The 21,502-nt window shown below is 39.4% G+C and overlaps 1 protein-coding gene across 5 annotated transcripts in view; it reads right to left on the bottom strand.

The window, feature by feature from the left end:
• LOC127566991 (signal transducer and activator of transcription 5B-like) overlaps positions 1–21,502 on the bottom strand; it is a 152,035-nt gene that overhangs the window by 24,430 nt on the left and 106,103 nt on the right. For all 5 annotated transcript variants that reach the window (XM_052009585.1, XM_052009583.1, XM_052009581.1 and 2 more), the window contains 6 exons: positions 16,034–16,175; positions 14,797–14,938; positions 13,674–13,769; positions 11,311–11,518; positions 9,620–9,720; positions 1,977–2,125 (listed from right to left, as the gene is read on the bottom strand). In XM_052009585.1, coding sequence (XP_051865545.1) covers positions 1,977–2,125; positions 9,620–9,720; positions 11,311–11,518; positions 13,674–13,769; positions 14,797–14,938; positions 16,034–16,158 — 821 coding nt within the window. In that variant the 5' untranslated portion in view covers positions 16,159–16,175. The remainder of the gene's footprint in view (positions 1–1,976; positions 2,126–9,619; positions 9,721–11,310; positions 11,519–13,673; positions 13,770–14,796; positions 14,939–16,033; positions 16,176–21,502) is intronic.

The following is a 21,502-nucleotide window of genomic DNA, read 5'->3' as shown; positions in this document are numbered from 1 at the left end:
TGGAAGCTCCTGCAGTACCATTCAGATTCTGCTGGAGTACCAAAAGGCAGAAATGAAGTAATGTTATAAATTAAAAAGTGAATAGTTGGATGCAATCATTCTCCATTAGTGGGGAATTGCAGAAATCCAGAATTATCTATTTTGGTTTGGGATCTGTTGAAGTTTAGCTGTAAGACCATCGAAGTAAACTGATAATCAGTCCACTTGATTTCCATAAACAAAGAACAACACCTCACTCTCTCTGTAGCTCTCCAGTGGCAGGCATAGATACTAATGTACTTAAGAACATAAGAAAACAGGAGCAGGAGTAGGCCGCTCAGCCTCGCCATTCGATACGATCACAGCTGATTAGCCCCAGGTAAAATCCATCTTTTCTTCTGTACTTAAATATTAAAGCATTTCATCACTGAAAATGTCTACGCCTGTAGCTCCTAGGTTAATTTGTCAACATGGTATACCATCAACTGTAGCACTTTTTAGCCAAGGCAAAGGTTAGGGTATTAAAATTGACTTCAGTCTCCTTAGGCAAAGATGGGGGGGAAAAAAGAAAATCAGGGAGGATTCTCACTTCTGATTTCTAGAAGACTTGTGCTTGCAAATTCAAAGGTACAGTAACAAATATAAAATATTAAAGTATTGTCTAAATACACCAAAGTGCCTGGCAAATAAAATCTTTGATGGAGGTGTCTGGCTCAGTCTCACTTGGAGTCTCCAGTACCAGTATCACACTCCATCAAGTTGCCTGCATTCAGTGTAAGTACATCACCCGTAATCCTACACCTGGCCTGACATCAATGTTATGACTCGAGCAGTAATTTTTTTTATTTTCCCCTCACTATCTCTCATTTAGTGAGTCAGCAACTAGGAATTAGAACAATCAATCATATTGCTGTGCCATGCCTATTTGCAGTGCTGCCATCTCACAGCCCACTCTAAAGTACATCAATTGTTCCTGATTCAAGCTAATTCCTCAAGTGCTAGCTGGTAATGTAAAAGGGAGAGCAGTAGGCTGGCAAATTTCATGTGTCAAAAGGTCAGAGCAACAAAATCACCAAAGGAAGCAAACTGAAGGTTACAACAACATTGATGTTGAACCATGTTTAGTTCCTGCACATTACCAGCAGTAAAGGTGGAGAGTCTGAAGGAAATCATTGAAATAGAACTCAAAGCTTCAAGTGAGAGTGTTCCACATGCATTTTTTATTTTAAAAGCAAAATGCAATGCAGTTAAATGCCTGCAACCTATACAACACCAAAAATTCAACATAGCAAAATATTCAATACATAAATGCTCCATATGAGCACCTTTGAAATTTTCTTTCAGGTGATCTTTCTATCTGGCTTGCAGTCAAAGTAACATCTTTAGATAACTTCTCTTTTGCAAAGTACCAAGTGAACAACTTCAGACCCACTACTCAACAGAAAAGTGATTGGATTATGTATGCATCATGTGGCTCTTTATCTTTTTATCTATCTAAAAGAGACTACAAACTCTTGTGATTGTCATTCAACTGTTAATTAAGAATGTGGGAATTTCTAGCTGGCTCTTTTCTTATCCATTTGTGCAACATGGATGTCACTGGCAAGGCTGGCATTTATTGCCCATCCTTCATTTCCCTGCTGGGCCATAGATGGCAGTTAAGAGTCAACACCATTGTTGTAAACTTGGAGTGGAATATAGGCCATTCCAAATAAGGGCAGCAGCTTTCCTTCCCCAAAGCACATTGGTAAACTGGATAGGTAGTTAAAAGATTACGATAAATGATATATTAGCTTTTTATTTTGGATGTTTATTTAATAAACTAAATTTAAATTGTGCAGCTGTTACGGTAGGATTTGAACTCATATCTCTGGATAATTGGTTCAGGCTTCTGGATTACTAGTGCAGGAACATAAACACTATCCCAATCTTAGTGCCTATGTGCCAATTTATTTGTAAAATATTGCACAGCAAATGGACTGAATCCGATTCCTCACCATTCCTGAAGTGACCCCAGGTTGTCCTCAAAGTAGGCACCATTTCCTGACAGCTGAAGTCGTCGTTTCCAGTCCTGAATCATATTCAGCACAAGGCCCTGGACCTGTTCCAGAGATCGCACCGCTTCCAAGATGCTGTAATTTCTCTCCTGTTAGAAAGCCATTTAAAAAACCCAAAAGATGCATTGTTAACCTTAAGGCATGTTTACCCTATTGACTGGATCCAAGGAAGCAACACAATACACCTTCTATTTGCCCAGTATACTTTCTACTTACTCACCCTATAATCCCATTGGAAGTATACCACAGAAGAGACCAATTTACCTGTTCATGCACAGATCAGACCATCGTCATGCATGTCACAGGTACAGTTTAGTGCCGAAAAGGTGAATTTAATATGTCTACAGGTTGATGATGGATGGCTGGGTGATGCTTACACACTAGTCCATATCAAAATATTGATGAATTGTAAAACAAAGCTAATATAAGAAAACAGATTAAGTCATGGGATACATGATAATTGGGAAGCATATTCTGCGATGGTACAAATTAGTGTGAGATTTTCTGCATCCAAACCCTATTCAGTCTGTGGGGTTTTCCCTTTATAGTAAGCCTACTAAAGCAAACTAAAAGATTTGTCCCCAATTTAATCCACTGTCTCATTCACCTATGAAAATTTAGTTGATTAACATATCTGTAAATTTTCTGTACAGTTTTATAAGAACTTCGGTATCGTAGTAATTAAGTAATGTTGCATTGTAATCTCAGAGTTCCTATAATCTGAAATGCTGCACCACTCCCTTTACTCTATGAAACTAACCACAACTTTTGATGGCTAAGCTTGCTCAATTAAAAACAGAAATCCAGAAATTGCTATCTGCAATAATCTGCTTCCTTGCAAGGCGTGTTGCTGCAGTCTTCACCAAAGCAATCAATGCAGCCAGCGAATTGATATGAACCTCAACTTTACATGCACTATTCTCAGTGTAAAACTAATTAGAAATGTTGAGCCTTGTTGAATGAGGTATAACTAAGCTTTTAATATATAATATACAATCACTGTTGAATAACCTCTTTGGCCTTGAAGGATTAATTTTGTGTGTGTGGAATCTATTTTCCTCAAAATCCCATGGACTTTACAACAATAGAAATTAATTTTTTTAAATATCATTCTACTTCGACCTTAATCTATGTATATGTCCCAATCTTGATTTAGTTCTCTGTAAAATGTTTAAAAGTTTGTAAAAAAAAACATATTAGAGCTTCTTATTTCCTCATCTGAATTTTTCAATCTGATTGACTGCTCAACCAACTTGATATCATCAGTGTTATTGGACTGCACAATCCACAGTAGAAGATACCTGACAGGAACTGATGTCAGAAAAAATTCAGACCATAGAGGCTTCTACAAGGTCAGTCACAAATGTTACCCTCTTGCCACTGACAGGAAAATCAAGGCTATTAAGTCCAAGTCTCCTTTTTAATAAAGTATACCACCCTCTTCCTTCTCTGCCAGTAAACGTTTATCAGTCTAACATAAGCCAATGTCTTTACGATCTAGTCCGTTGATCCCCCTTTATAACCACTTTACTAACATTTTGACATCTCACGTGTCCCATTTAGCACATAGCTGAACTGAAAAGCCTTTATCTGATTCTTCGCTAAGTAATTTCCAGCTTGTCTTGATCCAGATTTCACCCCCAGAATATTTATGATTTAAATTCCAAATTCAAATTCTCAACCCCCTCTTCAACATTATCCAAGTTTCTTCTCCCGAACATTCAGCACTAGATCCTATCCTGGGCCAAGTCCCATCCACATAACACCCTTGCCTCCAAGAGATCCTTAGAAATTTCAGAAATCAATCATCAAGGACACTTCCCGCAGATGCAACCCTTCCCACCGATGCAAATTGCTACTTGTCCATACAGGCACACAGTTATTCACTATCTACAAAATGCACTATAGTTATTCACTTAAGCTACTCTGAAAGAACTTTCCAGTTTGCAACCCCTACACCAAGAAGGGCAAGCGTAGCAGGTGCTCAAGAACATCACCCTCCGCAGGTTTCCCACCAAGTCGCACACTATTCGGACTTGGAAATATATCATTGTTCCTTCATCTTTGCCCTCCTCCAACACACAGTGGGAGCACCTCCTTAGACAATTGCTTTGGGTAGAGGATGACTTGTTTCCACTCCAGTTCTGTGGATTCAGAGGTGGTTGACAAGTCCTACATGGTATCCCCAGACTCTGCCCACAGGTGGGGCAGGTGACCGGACAGGGGAAGAAGCATTTTCACAAGAAAATTTAAGAAGGTAGCTTGTCACCATCGTCTCAAGGGTAATTAGGGATGAGTAATAAGTACTGGCAGTGTCAAGGACACCAACTTCTCTAAAATCAAATAAATAAAATAACTCCCTAATATTACGCCCACCTCACGTCATCAGTCCTTTTAACTCTAGCCTTCCATATCCTCCCCAATGTCATCACATCCTACAGCCAGAAATTCTCTTCTCAAATCTCCAATCTTACTATAATTTCAATCTACAAAAAAAACCCAAACCTCTTCTTTTGACTCTGTCTTCCCTTATTCTATTCCTGAATCCAGCTTAGCACCTGCTGTCTGTCTCTCCCCACCAATTTATGAAGTGCCTTGGGACATTTTGCTGCATTTGGTGCTATATAAAAGTAAGTTGATGTCTGCAATGGAATATTAAGTACATTTTTACTGTGATGCAATTACAGGGGTTATTTAGTAAGAGTATTTTTTAAAAAAAATATTCATTGCAAGTTCAGCCTAATCAGCAATAGCTGTTGAATGGTCTCCAGTGCCAGGCCAGTCACAGAACATGCTTGAGTTACTGAGGCATTTTAAAACTTGTCAATGGAACTTTGGCTTAGTTTTTAAAAATCACATCATAGCAAAAATTAATCACTTTAAATAACTTCAAGTACTGTATAATCAAATGAACATTATCCAGTAAGCAAAGTTAAAACATCTGCATTCTTTGATAGTGACAGTAAGGTCATTTTCTGTGTGCTTATTATTTCCAATTTTTTCTAAAGATTATAATTTCAGTTTAAAACCATCATTTAATTTATACTTGCCAATTGATCTGTGAGTAAATTTAAAGAAAATGGGAATAATTTTAATAAACTTTTGCCGGCTCATTCTATTCGTAAGGCTGTCATCACAATGCAACACAAACGAGGAAATACATGGAACCACTCTCTATATCTTTAATGAGAGAACAGGAAAGCCTAACTATATGAAAATTATTCATTCAAAATTACATTATTTCATACTGGGAGTGCCAATAACAGTGGGACAACTGTATGTTTGGAACCAGAAGTGCCCTGGGAGAAAGTTGCTTTAGATTGGGCAATGCCATTGTGACAAAGCAGAACTGATTTGGGGAGGAGTACATGGAGAGAATAAAAAAATAGCAGCAGTTTGAGACATACAGTGCAATCGCACTTTATAGAGTATATTGAAATCCAGCCTACATCAATGGAATAAAAGTCAAAACCAAACAACTGCAGATGCTGGAAATCCGAAATAAAAAGAGGGGATGCTGGAAATATTCAGCAAGCGAGGCGGATTCTGATGATAGGTTACTGACCTGAAATATTAACTGTTTTTCTCCACACAGCTCACAGATAATGTCTGACCTGCTAAATATTTCCAGCCTTCTCATGCTATTGATGGAATAAAATGCTCCAGTTCTGCCATTGTTGGGATACAAGTGAAATGAGTCTGGGTAGCTCAATACAATTCTTTGTGGGCATTAAGCCAACAGCACAAAACTTAAGAATTTAGCACAAATTGCTAAGCTCACTCTCAGAAGCTGGTGAAGAAATGGAAAAATTCAGACTGATACAGTACATCCCAGTCAACCTGGGATGGACTAAAGGAAGCTTTGTTCTGCATCTTAATTCATATGCACTGGATGGAAACTATAAAACGTGGAAACTATATAAATAGGCTCTCCTTTGCCTTCACTCCAATAAAGGCAAAACAATCATTTTTTTTTTGCTATGAGATGTACAAGAATTATGTTGGCTGATGATTAATTTAACAAGCTAGAACTAGAGAAGTGCACTGAAATGATGAATGTCGATTATGGCACTGTAAATTGAAATGCACTACAAAATTTGTAATCATGTTATTCTTTTTCTTTTGGAGTTGAAAGCTCCCTGATGGCACACTGCGTAGATGCAACTTTAAGCAGGATGGTCTCAGGATCAACTTCACTCCTGTGCAGAGTTGGCTGATCCCAAGTGAGGTGACATTACAACCGACCTCAGAGCCCATAGGAATAGGAAAGGAAGGGCAAGTTGTGACCACTAAATGGTGACTGCTATTGAAAAGTACAAATCTATGGGATTGTGCTAGAAGCAAATTCAGTAATGATGCATCATATAGTTAAATAGTTGGTCTAGGCTCAACTCAAGCCTAATGAATGGGCAACAGATCAGGTACTGGAAGATGGAGAATGGTCGGTAAAGCTGATTCTCAGGAAGGAAGTCAATACCTCTGGAAGATGCAAGAAAAATAAAAAATTGAAACATTTAAAAGAAAACTAGTTTGTTCTTGAGTATTGGATTATAAGGGAGATGCTCCATTTGAAGGTTGGGAAGGAAAGAAGATGAACATCTTTCAAGAACAATTGTTACATTATGAAAGATGAAGTTTAAAAAAAAATCAATGTTAGATCTAAAATAGACTGAGCAGATAGGTTTCCTGTTACCAATGCACTGCTATATTGTACATACACAGCGAAGTGTATAGGCACATGCATGCATGGACATGTACCCATCAAGGGTGGGCTGATCCAAAGACATTCCATATATTAATCAGACCATCCAAAACCAAATAGCCAGCAGCTAGAGGATTACATGCAGTTTCCCAGATGCGAAACTTTCTTCACTGATGAAAATGACTGATGCATTAATGCTGCAGCCAATTGTTTGCGCTTGTTGTGAATTTACAACCACGGTGAACTAAATATCAGACGTTCTTGTAAAATGGCAGTCTGCCAAGTAGTATCTGGCATGGGTGAAAAGGCATCCAGAACTGAAAACGTCTCCCAAAAGTCACCTGACAGAATTTGTGCTGGTATAAACTTCATTGAGAAATACTCTGTGTGATCACAGATTCACAGAATAACTCTCAAAATCATTTTCTCCATTCAACACACACTTCTCTTCCCAAGTTATTCTTGAAGATGCAAACCTTTAACTAAGCCATGTAACTTCTCAATTTATTGGCAAAAACATCATATAGATAACAACTATATCTCTGACACTCCTCCTTAGCCACATGATATTCCTCCTCAAAACAAAGTAACCAGCAGGGAAAGTAGCCTGGTGACTTTCCAAGGACAAAAAAAGCTTTCACCAGATCAGGTTCTGCATCAGTTTTGACTATCTATCAATGAAAAGATAAATTTAAGTTGGCACTACAGAGCAAAAGGAAGTTGAGCAAAAGGAAACACATGCATGCTTCTTTATTGGTGCTTAAATGTCTTTCAAAAAAATTGAGATGTTCCACATTTAATGTATTGCTTTGAAATGCAGTTAATGTTATGAAGGCAAATGCAGCAGCTAGTTTGCGCACAGCAGGATTCATTCCTAGAATGACTGATTAATCTGTGTTTGGTGGTCCTGTTTATGGGATGAAGGTTGACCCAGAAAACCAGGAGAACTCTCTGCTCATTCTTAACAAGTGCCACAAGATTTTTAAGAGCTTTAAACTTTCATCTGAGGAACAACTAGCCATATTTCCCTCAGTCCTGCATCAGCGTTATCAGCAAGGATTGTGAACTCAACTTCTGCAGTTAGGGTTGTACAAGAACCTTCAGACTCAGAAGACTGCACTGTCAACTGAATCAACCCTCACACGTTGATTAAGGATGAAGTTACAGATTGTGTTTCTCTTTGAAATTCAGTTTCGAAATGTTTCATCTTCAGTGGAAGTCAGTTGTAATCATTTATAAACACATGCACAGCTCCTTTGGACCTCAGCAATGCAATGAATTTGGTGCAACAGTTCTGCCAAATAATCTTGAACATGAGGCATTGCATATTGCTGCTATATCACAAGGAATAGAAGATAAATGCCCTTGGTTAATCTAGGTACCAGAGTTTTACAAGGACCACTTTGTTCTAGACCTCATTACAGCCTTGGTCCAAACATGGACAAAAGAGCTGAATTCTAGAGGCAAGTGAGATGGGAGTGGCTGCCCTTGACATCAGTGCAACATTTGACCAAATGAGACATTAAGGAGGCCTGATAAAATTGAAGTTAATGGGAATCAGTGGTGGAATTATATTTTGCACCAAGGAAGATGGTTGAAGTTGTTGGGTGTTAATCATCCCAGCCCCAAGACATCACTTCAGGAGTTCTTATGCCCCACTGAATTCAACAGTTTCTTCAATGACTTTCCTTCCAGCACAAGGTCAGAAGTGGGGATGTTTGCTGAATATTGCAGAGTGCTCAATAGCATTTGGAACTCCTTGGATAGAGAGAAAATTCTTGCCCATGTGCAGAAGGACCCAAACAATTTTCAAGCTTGGGTTGATAAGTGGCAAGCAACATTTGAGTTACACAAGTGCCAGGTAAAAACATTCTTCAGTCTAACCAACTTGCCTTGACAGTCAACAGCATAAACAATGCAGTAGCAAGACCAAGTCAGAAGCTTGATATATTGCAGAATGCAATTCACATCTTGACTCCAGCATCTACAAGATACAGCAGGGATGAGATGGAATACTCTCCATTTGTCCAATGAGCACAGCGCCAACACACAAGAAGCTTGAAATCATCCAGGACAAAGTGGCCCACTAAACGGGCACCGCATCCACTGCCATAAACATTTACTCCCTTCACCAGTGGTGCAGTGTTTTACTGTGGAACATCTGGAAGATACACTTCTATGACTTGCCAATGCTTCTTCGCCAAGACCTCCCAAATCCATAACCTCTACCACTTGGAAGGCAAGGACAACGGGTGCAGGGGAATACTAACCCGTGGAAGTTCCCTCCGAGTCACACACCATTCTGATGAGGAAATATATTGTTGTTCCTTTACTGTCACTGGATCAAAATTCTGGAGCTCCCTGTTCATCATCATGGGAGTAACTTCACCTCAAAACTACAGTGGTTCAAGGAGGCAACTCACCCCCACCTTCTCAAGAGGTAATTAGGGATGGACAATAAATGTTGTGATGCTTACATTCTATGAATAAAAATATATGCTTGCAAAATTCTAGTAATCTTGTCATCCAACATTTAAACTTTCTCAACTTGGGCAAGGAGCAAATGATGCATGTCCCTAGGAAGATTAAGTGTGCATATCAGACAAATGAAAATTCTACTCTTACAGATCTCCGTAGCATGGACTTGAGGTACCCAAGTGCACCAATGGATTTCCATGCTTGCTCAGGTACACCCAGCTGACCAAAATACTTCTGTCGTTGGGTGGAGTCACCGCAAAAAGGGATCAACTACCTTGATGACTAGCAATGGAAGTAACTTCCAGAAGAGTCCACAATTCCATTCACACTGTCATGAAGTTACTCTATAAACATTCCCCTTGCTTGGCCAACTGCTTTGTACTCCAAACAGAAGTAAGCTCACCCTTCTATGATCGTCCCGTGTGCTCTTCTGCTGGTTTATGCGCTCCTCCTGCTTGGTGTACTCTGGTAGTGGGCTATTTGCTTGCTGCAGGTGCTGCTGAGCTAAAATAAAAACAATTGCGCAATGAACCTCAGATCTAGGAAGACTTCACTAAGCACACAAGCAATTCTTTGTTCACCTAACCTAAGGGAGAGTGCTTCTTCTCTCTTTAGCCAGCCAGCAGTAAGCACTCAGCCAAAACTCTGCCCTCAGCACTTTCATCTCTGCTAGGAAACAGCACAGGCTTGGTTTGACAGTTGCCCTTTTAATGTGGCTCCTATCAGGAACTAACAAGAGTGTGGCAGGAAAAGTGCTTAGCCCACCTCCATGCCACACAATGTGCCAATGCAATACAAAGTTGTAATATAAATAAGGGTGTGGAGGTTGAAGGGTTAGAAAGAGAGAGAGAGAGAGAGAGATGCAGAGAGAGAGAGAGAGATGCAGAGAGAGAGAGAGAGATGCAGAGAGAAAGAGAGAGATGCACAGAGAAAGAGAGAGATGCACAGAGAAAGAGAGAGATGCACAGAGAAAGAGAGAGATGCACAGAGAAAGAGAGGGAGAGAGAGAGATGCACAGAGATGACAGTGCAATAGGGAAAAGTGGACATGTTCATGAAAAAGGGAGTGAGACGCAAGGGAGGGGCACATAGAAGGAAAAAATGGGGCTTTGAAAAGAAAGATGATATACTTGATTGAGGGCACACATTTTGAGAGAGAGTCATGTGCACTGGATCAGCGTACATATGAGTGAGTAACTTTTACGTAGCTTGAATGCGGTTGAGAGCATCTTAAAGGATCCCAATAAGATGTAGAACCACACAGCCTAAACAGTAAAACACATGTCGGATGCAAGGGCGCTCTTTTCACAGACAGCTCAACACATGGATCGGTCTACTGAAGAGAATAATGGAAGCAAAGGTCATGGAATCTCTTGAGAAAATCATGGATGCTGGAATGCAAACTTTCTGTGTGGATTAAATATGATGCACTGAATATCTTTTCTCATCCTCAATAATCTTGTGATCAGAATGCTCCACCAGAAACAGTAATCTGTCTTCTGTCCAGAAGCCAGTGGATCTGCTGTGTATTTCTAGCACCTTCTGTGTTTATTTGACATTCTGATAGAAATACAAGACTTTTCAGTAAACTGATTAGCTAGTAGAGAAATTCTGAACTTATATCATAGTCAAGTGTAAAGATTTTATGAAATTACCCAGACATGAAATATTGTAATGATAGTTTCCAAATAGATTTTATATTTGCCTGAAAGCTTCAGGGACCCAGTTTTGATCCTGATCTCAGGTGCTGCCTGTGTGGAGTCTGCATCTTCTTCGTGGCCACACGAGTACGCCTATGTCCTCTCGTTTCCTCCCACATCCCAAGACATGCTGGTTGATTAATTGGCTGCTATAATTTACCCCTAAGTGCAAGTTAATGGCAAAGGAATCAAAGGGGAGTTGGCCATGTGTGAAGGAGAATAAATTGCCACGGCTACAAGGAAATGAGGAAATGGAGAATGGGACTATTGCAATTACTCCCCTCAGAACCAATATGGACACAATGGGCCAAATGGCATTCTGTGTAAGTATAACATAAGATACTTCAGGACTTTGAACTTTCCGAAAGATCTCTTGATATCTGGTTCATACTCACACTGGTAACACTGTGACAGCTGTTGCTGCTCACGTTCAAGAGCTTCATTGATTTGTTGAACAGCACTGCGGTACATCTGAATGTTCTTGATTAAGTCGTTCAATAGAGTTAATTGCTGTAATACATGTGCATCTTCTTGCTTCATCCTTTCACTGTTGGTGGTTGGAAAAGTTTGGGCTGGTAAGGAGTTAGGTAGACCAACAGTGACCTGGAGCAAAGCATGAGAAAATATCTGCAATATACTTTTTTTGAAGCTTGTATAGTATCTATGTCCTCCACAAAAGTGAACATTTACTGGGTGAATATATATCTTTTATTTGTAAATTCCATCTATGAACATAACATATCCATTCTATTTTACAAAAGTCTCTTATTTGAAAAGCAAAACACTGCAGATTCTAAAAATCTGAAAGGAAAGCAGAAAATGCTGGAAATATTCAGCAGGTCAGGGAGCATCTGTGAAGGAAGAAAAAAAATGTTAACATTTCAGGATGATGACCCTCCATCAGAAGCTCACCTTTCTGACGAAATGTCACTGACCTGAAACATCAACTCTCTCTCTCTCTCCCCACAGATACTGCCTGATCTACTGAGTATTTCAATGATTTTCTATTTTCCTCTCTCATTTGAATAACTGACTTGACTTTCTTGGATATAATTTGGGTTCTCCCAATGCATGGTCACACTCTGCCAGTTCAAATTTTCATCATTATAGCTCACTGTAAAATTTAGCTAACAGTAAACAATTCACAGAAGATTCAAAGTAGGGAATGCATCCTTGTCACCAGCATCTGGGGATGCTCCCAAAATTTCCATTGTTAAACTGCCTCCAAGAATCTGTGATCCTTTCACTACCAACAGTTGTCACTCTCTATATAATAGTCAAGATTTGAATGCTGCTCGGATACTCACGGCAGCTGATGTAAATGGGCTTCTCACTGCTGTAGCAGTACAGTAAAATCCTGATAATCCACTATCTGACTATTCGGAAATCCCAATGGTTCGGCATTTGACTCACCAGGTGATGTTGCACACACTCCCTTTAAGTTCAGTGAGGCCCTGTTTCTTGTGCTCCCTTTATACTCACTGGGTTTACTGGAAAATTTATTGTACTATTGTGCAACATCTAAAACAAAAGTGAAGTAAAAGTGTTTTGGGGTATTAATCAGAATAATATCTAGTAGTCCAGGAAGTCTACCACAAAAGCCCTGAGGGTACCACATTCACGGAGTTTTGCTAGAGTTACAGTGGTGGAGTAGGAGTTCCAAGGAAATCCCAAGCCCATAATTAAATTTTAAAAATTGGTTTAAATTGTATAAAGTGAGGACTTTTCTTTTTCATTTGTGGTTGCTATTTATAATTATCAGGTTACACCTACTTCTTATAGTTCCACTGGAAGCAGGGTCCAAACAACTTCACAATCTACCTTTCCTATATAGAATTTGTTACAGAGTACAGAATTTGTTAACGGGAATTAGAAACAACGTTTGAGTGATTTGGATTGTTCATTTTGTGTTTTTTGCTGACTCCAGGTTATTTAGGTTGGAAAAAATTTTAACTAGGTGGTATAATGCAGATTCCTAGTTCCTGAGCAGTGGCATTAACTTTCACCACCTGTTGAGATATTATTAAATAAGAAACAAATACAGAAAATGCTGAAAGCACTCAGCAAGATAAGCAGCGTCCATGGGGAGAGAAGCAAAGTCAACTCCAGGGGTCGCAAGGAGTTAAAGAGTGCAGGAACCAGCACCCGGTGAGCCAAACGCCAAACCATTGGGATTTCTGAATAGTTGGAGAGTGGATTTTTGGACTTTTACTGTATCTTTAATGTGATGTTTCACAGAAGTTTTTTAAAAATTATTTTGAATGATAATTTTGTTTTATTTATAAAAAGGTAAAATCTAAAAAAAGCCAGTGTCAAAAAATTTAATCAATTTTATGATGCCACTAAATGATTCACCTGTCAAAACTCATTGGACTACTATTTCCAACTTTATTCTTTACCAATAATACAGTCAAATCAACAAAATTGTTTTTCCTATTGCGAGGTGCAAAGCGATCCACAGAAAACTCTCCTGTGGACTCATATAAATGCATCAGTAAATCTAAACTGATGGGTTAAGATCAATAAAATAAACGGTTCTTTTGCTCTCTGGTGTGAGCACACTCCTGGATTAGAGAAACAAGTAAAATCAGCCTTTTGTTTATTAACTAGAGAGAGAGTGTGCAGGAAGGACCTATTCTATCAGACACCATGCCTGGGCCTTGTGTGCAGTAGGATCTAAAGACTCTTCAATGGGTCAATCCAAGAGTCGCCAGAAACAAAATCTGGCCTGCAGACTCAGAAAGGGTTAAATACTTACACTGGTCTGTTGGAGCTCCTGAAACAATTGATTTTCTTGCATCAAGAGGCAGTTCATGGTATTCACGAGTTCTAAAGGCTGCTGATCAAACATGTTCTGTAACACAGAGTAAAGTATTGATTAAAATATTATTTTACAACTATTGCTATCGAGTAAATACAGTTAATATAAGTAGTCGTCACATAATATCAATATTTCTGATTCATCAGAATGAGGCAGCTGCAATTGTCTGCTCTTAATGCACAGTGGCTTTCACACAAAAATAAAATAAATATTTTCAACAGCCAACTTCCCGCTGTCATTACACATTGGGAGCCAAAATCAAGTGTAGTATTCAGGTTGTGTAGTATTCAGGTTGAGCAGCATTCAAGAGTGATGAAAACTGGGATCCAGGTGAGGGGTAATGGTGGAAGGTAGAAAGTTAAGACAGGGAAAAAGACAATATCAATGCCACATGGATGGGTGGGTGGAGTTTGTCTGTGTGGAGTTTGCATGTCCTCCTCGTGACTGTGTGGGTTTTCTCTGGGTGGTCTGGTTTTGTCCCACATCCCTGAGATGTGCAGGTTAGTAGGTTAATTGGCTGGTGTAAATTGCCCAGAGTGCGTGGGTGAGTGGTAGAATCTGGTGGGATTTAATGGGAATACAGTAGGATTAGTGTAATTGGGTGCTTAATGGTTGGCACAGACTCAGTGGGATGAGGGGCCTCTTTCCATGCTGTAAAACTCCAAATAAATTTGAGTATTCTACTCTACCAGCTAGTAATCAGTGATGGCTAGTTATAGCTAGTACCTTGGCCAAAAGTACACTAGCAATCATTGGGTATAAAGTGGTAAGGCAAAGATTCATACCCCATTACACGAGCTGCCAACCTAAGTACTGCACATCAGTCAGCAATGGAGAATAATACAGCAGATTCTCTGCCCATGCTTCTGCATGTGAATGGTGTAAGGCTGGTAGAAACCCAAGGAAATGAATAAGTTACCTTAAAAAAGAGAGACAACTCTGAACAGTTTGGTAATTAGGTAACATATAGACATCCATTATTGGCATCAATCCTTCACTGCTTGATCATGTTAAAATACAGATTAAGCAAGTATCCCCTTACTTGTACCCCGCAACATACCTTGAAGCAAGCCGCATACTCATTCAGCTTGCAGTTTAATGGATAGGACATATGACTTGATACTTTCCGCAATTCAGACACCATAGTGTCCAATAAATTTCGAGCAAGGTTTTCACGGGAAGGGTTTATGTTAATGGAACTCCTAAAAAAAGAGACAAAATGAAACATTTGTCATACACACACAGCTCCCTCCCTCTGCCTCTGACTTCAGAGAGAGAATTATGTTATTTCATATTTACAATTCACTAAGGTTTATCCTGCAATCACTGCTAAATATTAGCTGTTTAGTGTGAACTGGAATGGACATGATTGTGATGACCCTCCCTGGTCATGACAAAATAGTTTGTTAATACTGCCTATGTTCACACATGTGTACAAAGTGTAGGAGAGCTGTCAGTGCTTGTAGGCACGTACAATAACTTTAACGAGGGAGGGAGGAAATTGAAAGTCTAGGCTTAATCTTTACCGCCAATTTCGAGATGAACAGACAAGCTTTTGTTGGCTCATTAAAGACTGAAGTTGCCCTGTTTCTTTTCTACTTTATTATTGTAGGAATTTATAGCAAACAGGGTTGTGGAAAGAAATATCCTCTTCACAATCCCATTGTCCCTCATCTCAATAATAACATTTACACGAAAAGGTGCCTTGGAATTCCAGAGCTATGGTTCTGTCAATAACTACTCATCATCTTATCATACTAACTTTACCCAAGCTGCTTTTTCACATAGATAATTGGCTCAAATGACTGCATATTGGAGAAAGCACACTAAAGAAATCACTTTATACAATGGAAAAATTCTTCAAGTATGCCCTGCCCATAAGAAAAAGATCAATTGCCATTCCATCAGCTTAGCTGAATCAAAGTGACAGTTACTAACCATTAGGGAAGGGAAACTTTATTTCAAAAAGGACATATTAAATAGTTTTTCCTCTCTTAGATTAGGAAACATGCATATCTATTTAACCATCTACAATTATTCAGTAAAGTATTCAAGAAGAAAAACACCTTTGGTTTATTCACTAATCAAAGCAACAATTAACCACAGAATCCCCAAACAGAACATAACTGTTGTATTGGAAATCTATGATCTAGTGTATTCTAGTAACCAACTCAAGAAATTTATGCACAAGCTACTCATATATAAACAAGGGAAAAATTATAAATACTGGAAATTTGGGAGGAATTACCCTAGAAAAAAGCTAGAAATATAGAAATGGAGAGTGAGCCCAGACTGACCATGGTTGTTGCTCTATCCATTCAGCGAGATAGTGCCTGACTTCAATGGGGAAACGTTTTCCATATAATTCCTGGAACTGAGGAAGGAACTGTTGTTGTTTCATTATCTCACTCCAGAATGCCATTCTTTATTTTTGACTACCTGAAACAAGAAATGTATATTTAGTATTTTCTTTAAAAGGTGTCAACAAACAAAGACATTTACAGATGAGTAATATGCTCATAGCACATACTACAGTTATCAATAACTGAATTTAGCAATCTGAATACAAATTTGGAATTTTACACAGTGATTTTATATAGTGTGTGGATGAATCACAATCCAGCATTTCTGGATTGTGACTCGTCCACAGGCTATGCAGAGTGAGATGATCACAGCTATAATTAGCCTCAGTACTCTTTCTTACACTTGTATTAAAAGGGAGAAAAAAAAATCACTAAGGTTCTGGGTAATATTCATTTTCCAATAAATTTGCTGGTATCATGCCTACATGGAGACTGACCAAGAACAGGACTGGGATCAATTGTGCTGCCTCTTATGTTGAGCAGCCTGCTGACACCCACTTCTCAGAAGTGACATGAAGAAAAACCACCAGGCTACACCCTGCCAAGAGGCAAACACTTCAGGAGAGAGGAAAGAGCTGCTGGAGGAAAAAAAAGACTATATTGGATCCCAATGGACAAAATGGTTACCAAAAAAAAGTAAACTAAAACAGTAATCTGAATAGAAACAACATATAATGGATACTTTGAATAATTCCAAGCAAATCCTACTGGAGTGTGGGTGAAATTTACAACATAATCTTATAAACACAAAACAAGATTATTGCATTGTTATATCACCAGGATACATCCAATACACACCATGAAGTTGATGGGGAGTGCCTCGTTCAATATTTTCCAGCAAAGACTAATTGTACAGGAAAGCTACTCCAAAGAGGTGATGTTTCACACTAAAGAGGGCCAGCTATTGTGTGACAAGAACAGAAAATGCTGGAAACACTCGGTAGGCCAGGCAGCATCAATTCTGATGAATCATTAACTCTGTTTTTCTCTCTCTCCATTGAAGCTGCCTAATCTGTTGAATATTTTCTGATTTTATTTCAGATTTCACAGTAACAGCACACTCCTCTGTAAATGCTGTGCAGATGATTGGTACATCAGTCTGAACATTTATGTAATATAAGTGCAAGTATGCTGCACCAGCACAGGTTAGATTGGTATGTATAAAATAGACCTGGACTTCTTTACGAGTAGGAACAAGGATGCAATATTAGAAGTCCCCAAATTACTTTCTGATTTGCGCTAATAGTACACATAAAAGTATGTTGTCATCTAACTGTACTTACTGTACTTTCAGAACTGAATACTCAGCAAGTCATGCTCAGATTTTAACCTAACTTGTCAGATAGGAACAGAGTAGTTTCTGGCCAGACCCCCATCATTCACTAAACCTAATTTTACTCTCCATTGACTTCAAATACACGTGCAAGAGGGTCGAGGGAGGACGGGGGAAAATCTTGGTCGATTTGAAACAAACTAATATGCTGCCTATTTACAAAAAGCCAATGATCCCGGCAGACATTGTTTAACCTATTAGCATAGCAACAATACTATCTAAAATACTGGAGCAGATTATCAGGAGCAAGCTTCAGCATTACTTTTACCCAGTAAGTAGTAGTTAACATTGACTGAAAAGGGGAAAATCCTGTCTAGCAAACTTCTGATTTTTTTTTGAGGAAGTGACATCCACAGAGTGTGGTACATTTGAACTTGTCTGGTAAGGATTCAGGATAAAACATACAAATTGCTAAATACCGAAGACAGAAGGTACCCTTTTTAGCATTTATGTTGGGGTTAAGGATGTGTGGTGTTGAGGACCTTACTATTTCCAATTAATATTGATTTGGATTCAAAAGCTCAAAGCAAAGTAGTCAGGTTCACAGATGAATGATACTAAACTACAAGAGGCAGTTTGAATTTGAGAATGTAGCTAATTAACAGAGATCATGAGATCAGCTGTAGAGAATCTGTCTATATATTAACCTGGCTCAGAGAACTCTCACCTCCTAGGAGGAAGGTAATGGCCTTGAACACTACTCATAAATCTAGGCTGACAATTCAAGGCAGTATTGAGTCCTATATTGTTTTTGAATAAGATCTTCTATGGTAGTTTATGTCAACCAAATTGGTGTGGGCTGAAGAAGAGCATGCTTCCTTTCCTAAAGGACATAACTGAACCAGTTGTGCTTTTACAATAAGCGGGCAGCTTCTTTTACAATGAATGAAGGATGTGACAACAGGGTGCTCATTGAACATCAATGGGATTAGACAATGTCAGCCAAGGTTTCTGGAAGGGAATTCATGCATGACAAATCTACTGGAATGTTCTTGAGGATGTAATTGGTAGAATGGTTATGGGAGAACCTGTGGATGAACTGTGACAAGGATGCAAAGAGGCTTCAAGGCAATTTAGACAAATACATGTTGATGCAGTATAACATGGATAAATGTGAAGTTATCAACTTTGGTGGGAAAAACAGAAAGGTGAAGTGTTATTTAAATGGTGATAGATTTGAGAAATGTGCAGAGGGATCAGGGTGTCCTTGTCCACCAGTAGCTGAAAACAAACATGCAGGTGCATCAAGCAGTTAAGCAAGCAAAGGGTTCTACGAGAGGTTTTAGATTCATAGAGATTTAGCATGGAAACAGGCCCTTCGGCAGCCCCACTGCTGCTCCTATGAACATAATTTCTCAAATTGCTATGGAATGAATAGGATTTTTATTTGACCCACATAACACAAGCATATTCTATATCCCAAAGAGCATCAACAGCCCAAGAGCACATGCAACAAACAAAATGCTGGAGGAACTCAGCAGGTCAGGCAGCATCTGCGGAGGGAAATGGACAGTCGATGTCTCAGGTGGAGATGAAGGGTCTAAATCCGAAACGTCGACCGTCCATTTCCTTCCACAGATGCTGCCTGACCCGCTGAGTTCCTCTAGCAGATTGTTTGTTGTTTCAGATTCCAGCATCTGCAGTCTTGTATCTCCTCGAGTACATGTGTTGAATTTCAATGATAACTTACATTTTAAAAAATCTTAAGGATTTGTATTATTGCTCAGCGAGTCCAGTGGCATAGCCATTATGCTGCCATACCTGTCTGTCTGCAAAAATTTTAAAAACATCACAATTGCGTCACACAGCCACCAAGTACAATTTAATATTTTCTGAATAAAACCTAACAGCATGTTGAATAAAGTTGACTACAAAATCAATTTAATTCTTGAAAGTGCACATCCTGATAACCATCATAGTTCCTGTTTATTTAAAATCAGGTAAAGGCTGATCCGCCAGTGACAACAAATGAAACTAACACCTAGACCTATAACTGTGTATAGTGCACTAAATCAAATCAAATGAGCCATGCTTGGCTGAATTAAAAAAACAATGTTGCTGTTCCACTGGGACGATTTGGGGCAGATTACCTTCTGGAAATAACAGAAATAACCTTCTCTCAAAATTTCTCTGGAAATTCTATCATATAGAAATCAAGTACTTGCTGCATCTTTGACAGACAACAGCAAACTGCTCCAGGGTCCTCTATGCATGCAGCACATTTAGACACGGAGGCAGCCAGACATGTTTAGATGCCACCTCAGTGAAATTCAGTTGCTCACCAATGGGCCGCAGATGACATGGGCCACTCATGCAGAATGAGACCTTCATAAATAATGTAATGCTTCAGTACAACTTAAATGGGGCCTACCCAAGGAGGTGCCAGACTGCAGAGTCCTGCTCTTGCAATCACTCACAGTTGGCCCTTGCCTTGGACTTCATATGTAAATCTGTATCAGGCAGTGATCAGCATGGATCATCTTGCAGGCCTTGCAGGAGAAGGACATGATAGGTCTTATGGGATGGTTTCCCGAGGAGACTATTGAAACCATTTGGCAGAATGCTTCATTGTCACAACTCATCAATAAGCACTAAGAGCTCGCTTGGCTGGCAGTTAAAGAGACCCGACAGATCATTCCTGTATAGTCAGTACCTCATCTCAAAGCATGCTGCCTTGAGATGGCTGAGATTAGGATGAAACGATCATCCACCTCTTTGTGAACCATACACTTGCAAAGGTCTGGAAGAGGGTGCAAGGATCCTTGTCGTGGTTCATCCTGAGTAGATGAGTAACAAAGACTCTCTGGTCTGCTGGCTGTTCCCAGGGATGCATATTGAGACAAACATCAAGTGCTGCTGGAAGATCAACAACTTGGTGAAAGATGCACTTTGGTCTACCCAAAACTTGTTGGTGTTCCAGTACAATCAGATGTCTCTAAAGGAATGCTGCCGACTGGCACATTCTAGGCTACAGGAGTATATGCTGAGAGATGCACTGAAGCTCCACGTACCCATGGGGAAGGACTGCAGTCTGAGTTTCTGCTGCCACTGGACATTGAGGAGCTAAGTCCTGTGTAAAAGCCTCTCAAACGCTTGAAGTTTGTGTTGTCCAAAGAAGCCACATGAGTGCAATAGTGCTGTGTACATAGAAGGTGCTAACACAACAAATACATACACCGGATAACACTATGAATGTATAGACTGGACAACACTATGAATGTAAAGAAAACCATGCATTGCACATCTCTTGTATATATATCTTAAACATAGAATATAGAACAGTACGTCACAGGAACAGGCCCTTTGGACCCTGATATCCATGTTTTTATGAATAAAGTTTATTCTTGAAATTAAAATAAAAGTGTTTTCACTGGAAAGCTGGGAAGAGGGAAAGGGGAAGGTGGTAAGGGACAAAACCAAATAGGTCCATCCTTCACTTGGGTGCCCCTTTTGCAGCTAAGAACTAATCAAAGAAGAAGTGCCCCCTGTAGACATCTCCATTATACTACTGACATCTACTTTTTCCACTACCATCACAATTTCCTCTGCAAGGAGAAGTTGCAGTCCTTTTATACCTATCATACTTTGTTGAATTTTTACAGTCTCATCCAAATGTACTAGAGTTCAGACTCAATGGATATGTTTTTCAAGCCAGATTGGGTGGGTGAGACTCCCACCATGAAATTTATAAGAGTCTGCATCATTAATATCCAGTGACCTCCTACTCACATATGAAACTGACTCAATTTTAGAACTCTCAAAGCGATTTTCAAATCCCTCTAGGGTCTTATCCCTCTCCAGCTCTGTAACCATTCCCAGCCCAATACCCTCGAGATCTCTGCACTCCTTAAATCCTGGCTTCTTGAGTATCCTGAAGTTTAATCGCTTCATCATTGGTAATGGTGTCTTCAACTTTTTACCTGGGCTCTAAATTCTGGAATTCCCTCCCTAAATCTCTCTCTGTCTCTCTTTCCTTCTGTAACATACATCCCTTTGCTTGAGTTTGTGGTCACCTGTTCTGATAGCTCCTGATTGGGCATAAGCTTACTGAAGCAAATGTTTTGCCTTTC

This window comes from Pristis pectinata, chromosome X (assembly GCF_009764475.1).
Source record: "Pristis pectinata isolate sPriPec2 chromosome X, sPriPec2.1.pri, whole genome shotgun sequence".
Taxonomy (NCBI): Eukaryota; Metazoa; Chordata; class Chondrichthyes; order Rhinopristiformes; family Pristidae; genus Pristis; species Pristis pectinata.
The sequence above is the reverse complement of the archived record's forward strand: the minus strand, read 5'-3'. Positions and strand labels throughout refer to the sequence as shown.